At 43.1% G+C, this 6,000-nt stretch overlaps 1 protein-coding gene and 1 long non-coding RNA gene across 3 annotated transcripts in view; one reads left to right on the top strand and one right to left on the bottom strand.

The window, feature by feature from the left end:
- Window positions 1–6,000, bottom strand: part of nrg3b (neuregulin 3b) — a 293,063-nt gene that overhangs the window by 14,957 nt on the left and 272,106 nt on the right. For both annotated transcript variants that reach the window (XM_024285818.2, XM_024285819.2), the window contains exon 7: window positions 4,889–4,998. In XM_024285818.2, coding sequence (XP_024141586.1) covers window positions 4,889–4,998 — 110 coding nt within the window. The remainder of the gene's footprint in view (window positions 1–4,888; window positions 4,999–6,000) is intronic.
- The window catches only part of LOC112154689, a 137,634-nt gene that overhangs the window by 60,303 nt on the left and 71,331 nt on the right, over window positions 1–6,000 (top strand). The gene's annotated exons all lie outside the window — the stretch shown is intronic.

Raw genomic sequence — 6,000 nt, 5'->3', positions numbered from 1 at the left:
CTTGAGAAAATCCTGATGCGGCCCAGCCTCAACTAGACGCCGCCTGTAGTGGCCCCCGGCTGATTTGAGTTTGAGACCCCTGCTTTAGGGCCTTCGTACCTTGGGGAGTAATACTCACAATCAATATTTTAAAAAACATCTTTTCCAAATGTGCCCCACCATTGGGTTGAGCAGGCAGAAAGGGTTAAGAAAAGTACGGTATTGGCCCTTTAACATACTAAGCCAAACAAACCACCCTTAGGGGGTCAAAAAGGTTGAGTAGGAAAATCCATCTGCATTCCTACTGTAATAAAACATATCCGGATTTACTTTCAAATCTTTATGTATGACCAAGTTTCACCTGCACCAGAATTCGGATGGATTTTCAAATTGGTCCAGACCAAACAGCCTTACTGCATTACTGCTACTACTGAAGTGTGCCTCCATGAAACAAGCACTCTGCTATGTCTACTTATCGTCCTGTGATGCTGAACACCCAGATATCTCGCACACAGTCACCTGTTCTCCAATCATGACAAAATAAGAAAGCGATTATTCTGCCCCATCATCTCTCTCAGCTCAATCTCTCATCCAGTATTGATACCTACAGTAATGACAGAGCCATCAGAGTTGGTTTTTCCCAGTCTGGTAGTCGTCACTGTCAACCACCGATGGCCACGTGACACAATGCAGCCGCTAAATTACCTTTCTGTAAAGAATAAAAGCTCTCCCCGCTTTCCCAGCACTCTCTCTGAAAATATGAACATGCACTCAGAGCTGTACTTCCATCAGGGTCAATAAGAGGCAGAGCAGATCAATGCTCTCAACTTACTCCAAAGTCATTTGACGTGGGACTGTATTCCAATTAGACCGCTTCCTGCTGCACCCAAAGGACAGAATTTAGTGACTGTTAGCGGGTTTCTTTTGACCGGAGAAAAATCTGTGGACGTTGAGTGGAAATCAATGTGGCGCTGAGTCTCACGGAGCCTTTAGCACGATGGCTGCAGACACTGGTCCAAAAGGAGGCCACAGGTGTGTCTTTTTAGTTTTGGATTGTTTTTTTCCTCTGCACCCAGACTCATAAATCAATCAGTGCATGCTCACGCTCGCTATAAAACCTCTGACACACAGGTAAACACTTGCAGTAATCCGGACAGGCCATACCAACATGTTTTAAAAAGGGGTTTTCTCCCAATAGCCCCGATGTGGTCCACATTTCGGATCAATAGCAGAAAGCATTTCGACATCATCCATCACAGTCTAGTTCTCCCTGGCCTCTTCACGCTCCGCAGAAACAGATCACGGACTGTCAGCTGCCCTTTATGAAACACCTGCACAAACCCGTGGAGGACAAAAAAAAAAAGCCAGGAGGTGTGGCATTGTCTTTGCAGCCACATTTAACAAGCTTTCAAGCAAAAAAAAATGTTCTTTTCCGACACGGAACCGGTCCATTAAACTGCTGTCACTGTGAGATTTTCATTGAAGTAGTCGTCGATGTCAACCAGACCTGCAAAGACTGACTCCCTGTGATAACTGTACACTCTGTACCTTCAGTTTGCAGCAAGTGTTCAGTGTCTTAGTCACATACACCGTGCAACGGTAGACTTGTGTGGGTGCTGCAGGTTTTTGGATTGTCGAGACCTGTAGAAGGTTGTAGACAGGAGGGGATGCATCTTAAATTGTGTATTCCCTTAAGCCAGGGGTGTCAAACTCAATCTCACAAGGAGCCAAAATCCAAAACACATCTTAGGTGGCGGGCCGAACAGGAGAAACATTTATTTAAGACTCTAAAACTATATTTTTAAAACTAACTTTTTAACATAATTATGAACTAGATATATAGCATTACCTGCAATAATGCTAGTAATGAAGATGCTAGTGCTAATAGCTGAAGATGGTGAAATTGATAGCTAATAGCTGAAATCCCTGAAGCTAATAGTTAAAAACACTGAAGCTGATAGCAAGCTGAAATATTAGCTAAATGCCAAATTAGCCTAAAAAATGTTAAAAACTTTAAAAAAATAAAATAAAAACTTAGGTTAGCCAAAACAGCCAGCATGTAGCTAAAAAATTAGCTTGACCTCAAAATAGTCTGAAAAAAAAAAGCCTTAACTACCCAAAACAGCTAGCATGTCAATATTAGCCTAGATCCAAAACAGCCTAAAAAACAAAATTAAAAAAAGGCCGTAATTAGCCAAAACATCTAGCATGTAATTGAAATATTAGCTAGCATGAAAAAATACCTAAACCTTAAAATAAAAAAACATGAAAAAAGCCAAAATTACAGCTAGCATGTCAATAGTAGCCTAGCTCCAAAACAGCCTAAAAAACAAACAAAAAAAAGCCTTAATTAGCCAAAAAAAAAAAAAAAAGGCTAGCATGTAGCTGAAATACTAGCTAAACTCCAAAACAGTATAAAAAATCCGGATCCGGCCCCTAGGCCTTGACTTTGACACATGTGCCTTAAAGGGTTAGTAATGGGGTTGTGGGTCATTTTCGGTGTTAACTGCATTTCGCCTTATATTTACCATTTCCAAATGTTTTGCCGTGTTTTGAGCAAGAAATATTGAAATAAAACGGCATTTTTGAGGCCAAATTTGGCAAACCTGTCTCTTCCGGGTCAAAAGCTCCGTTTTGGTCACGTGGTGCGCGTGACGTCAGAAGGGTCAATATAGCAAGATGGCTTCTCCTTAGCGTGTCGGAGCTAGCGATAGCAGCGATATTTCCAGGTCCACAATTCTGTCTTCAGACTCAGATTGTGGAAACATTTGTTCTAAAAGTGACGCTGATTCAGAGGCGCCGGGTGTTTGTGGTTTGAGGACTGTAAAGCCCTATCAATTTGAGCCGGCAGCGCGTAAAGTAGGAGCTCACTATTTGGCAATGACACTGACAATGACGCTGAGAATGCCGATGAAACTGAAATCTGTCCGTTTATCAGAGCCATGCTCGAAGCTGGAAGACGTAGAGCATCTCGTGAAGCTTTATTTACAGATCGGAACCTTTTGGCGACTCTAAATCAAATCATCAATGACGCTGACTATCCGGGTCTGTAATGCAGAGTTTCATATGCAAAATAAAGAGCTTAGAGACATGTTTGCAGGACCGTCCGCCACTTTATCATTATTTATTTATTTATTCACTTATTTAATCACTTTATTCTCATACCCAGAAGCTCTTTCACCACCTTACTGCATGTCTCTGATATGCGCAGAAAAAAATGAGAATGTAAACAGTCCTCCTTACGCCCCGTTCTCCACATGAATCGTCCCGTTTCAACACACAACCACAACAGGGGATGCAGAGATCCCGCAAGCCACCATCAATGATTGATAAACTGCAAATCAAACAAATAAACTTCCAAACATTTGCAATGTTTTAAACATTCAGTTTACCTGTTGAAATCAGAAGCTTTTCACAGTTCAGTCGGTCTGGTTCTGCTCAGTGTTCATTCACAATAGGCTCATTTCGATTGTAAATCTCGTAAATTTACGACTTTAAAAATCATAATTATATTATTTTTTTTTTTTTGGTGGCCCTAATACTCCGTCGGACCATAACACCGACGTTCATAGAATTCAACTTTGCCGCAGCGCACCCACATACATGTATCTGTTGACAACCCTGGGTCCGCCTGCATTCTGCTGCTGGCGCTGTCTCACTCACATGACGTCAACGCGTCACGTGACCCAAATCGAGCCGTTTCTGAAGCAGGGCGAAATGCGAGTGTGATTTGTCGTTTAATTTGTCAAATTTTACAAAAACCTGCGTTTGTCAACGGTAATTATTTGTTATTTTTGATACATTAGAACATATGGAATATATCTGGATACTTATTTTAGCTTTGTCCCAGCCCATTACTAACACTTTAAGGCTTAAGAGACGCCATGTAAATGGAACGTACAATTTGATGCGTCATTAACCTCCTCATTGAACATCCTTTTCACTTTAATGCGAGTCGTTCTCCAAGAGACACGCGCACCATTCCGTCTATTTCCTCTGTGGTTCTTCTGTAGCAAGCTAGCAAGCTCATCTGTACTGAGCTAGCGAGCTCTGCTGTCCAATGAGCGGTTGGCTAGCTTAGCGAGCCTACCCACTGAGAGCCCACTTAAAAGAACAGCTGGGGCCACCACGGAAGCTGTGGACAAACCCATTTGGGGCCCACATTTTCTGCCCACTTTTAAACCATAAGGGGCCCACTTTGTCTTGCTGGCTTTCAAGTATCGCCAAATGAAACTTTGCGATATATCGATTGATTTCCCTCTACACCCCTAGTTTCCAAGCCCCGTTTGAACCTAGCATCAGACTTTTACCAGCGACTGTCAGAGCGGGCCAGCACCCACATTATCAAAGCAAACAAAGCGTCTCCTTAAGCGTTGCAGGCAGGGCCATCAGAGCATGCTGCACACCCACAATCCCGCGCTTCTCTGTGGATTATAAAAGCAGCAGCTTGTGAATCTGACTGCTGTGATCACAAAAACACTGCCGCCTTTGAGATCTGCCGTTGCAAAAACGCTGTTAATTTGCTTGAATGCTCCGCTGCTGAAAGGACGGCATGGGAAATTCCGAATTTGTAACTGCGTTCTTCTCCGAGGATGTGTGTCTCCTTTGTATCCCACGTGTGAGCAACAATTTCCAAACCCGATCGAGAAGCCGTTTAATATCACAGCTTTGCTTGAGTTCTCTTTTTATATACTAGCTTAAAGCGGCGAACCAAAGTGAGAAATACACAAACGCAGACGTTGCCATTTATAACATTCTTTAGCGGTGCTTTTCTTTAACATTTATTATTTGGGGGCTCGTGTTTTATAACGCCGCGGATTTCTCACTTGGCTGCCTTTTATATATCTTGATGTTGGCTGAGATACAGTAGATATGAGAAAAAAAAAGGGGCTGGGAAAATCTTTTTTACCTGAAGCGTTTCCCTTTAGAGAGCGCTTTGCTGAGAATCGGCGGGGTTGCCGCTGAAGTGCCTGGTGTCACATTGCCGACCTTAACAGATGATCCATGAGGACTGCAGCCCTGCGGAGACGAGGGGAAATAAGGCCAAGAGTAAGTGACAAAACAGAGTTGTCAACAGCGCAAAGACACTAAGAGCTTTATGCATGATGTTGATAACTGCGGCGGAGCCTTCAGTCAGGTTGAGGATGTTCTCTTGGCTGGTTTATCCACCGGCACTCGAGCAGAGTGTCTTTAATTACATTTTACATTTTAAACTACAGATTAGGAGGGGGCACTCTGTGAATAAGCTCAACGTTGGCCCCAACAGCACTCCTGTTACACTCAAGAATTAATCCAACAGAAGATTACATTAATGGCTCGCTGAAGAATTTCCCCTCTTCTTCTTTTTCCTTTATTCTTATCAAAATTAAAACCATTATCTTACACCGGGCCACAGTCGGAGCTCTGGCACAGGGGCCGCCGACGCCTCAAGAACCCCTCTGTAAAAGTCTTGAGATAATTCCCGCTATTCCAGCCGCACTTCTCTCCCGGTTGCCCTTTCGCTCGGTCTGATTGCACACCATTAAAGCTGCTGCATGTGACTTAGAGCTGGTTCGGGGCTGTCATCTCTTTTTCTCCCTTACACTGCTGACTCCCAGAGGGAGCTGTTACTGCTGCTCTTAGTTGTGCTGGAAAACAGAGTAGGATTCAGGCCTCCCTCTCATATACCCTACGGGCGGAGAACGCCTCGCTTTCTGAGGAAAAGAGTCACAGCAAACCTTCCTGTGGGATGATATCTGTGTCAGGGGATAACATAAATTGCTGGTGGCAGACAATGGCAGTCCTGCATGCCACAGCCTTTCTTTACTTTTTCCTTTTATTTTTTTATACTTTTTTGTGTCACTATTGATAAAAGGAAAAAAAAAGCGACGTGGGTGTATGGAGGAAGAGACTAAAGCAACACAAAGTCTATATTTGTGTGAGAGAAAACATATACAACATCTCATCTTGGAGTTTATTGATTTAAAAGTCAAGATTTTATAATACTGTCATGTGTCAAAGTCAAGGCCCGGGGGCCGGATC

This window comes from Oryzias melastigma, linkage group LG19 (assembly GCF_002922805.2).
Source record: "Oryzias melastigma strain HK-1 linkage group LG19, ASM292280v2, whole genome shotgun sequence".
NCBI lineage: Eukaryota > Metazoa > Chordata > Actinopteri > Beloniformes > Adrianichthyidae > Oryzias > Oryzias melastigma.
Note: the sequence above shows the minus strand (reverse complement) of the source record. Positions and strands in the feature narration are given on the sequence as shown.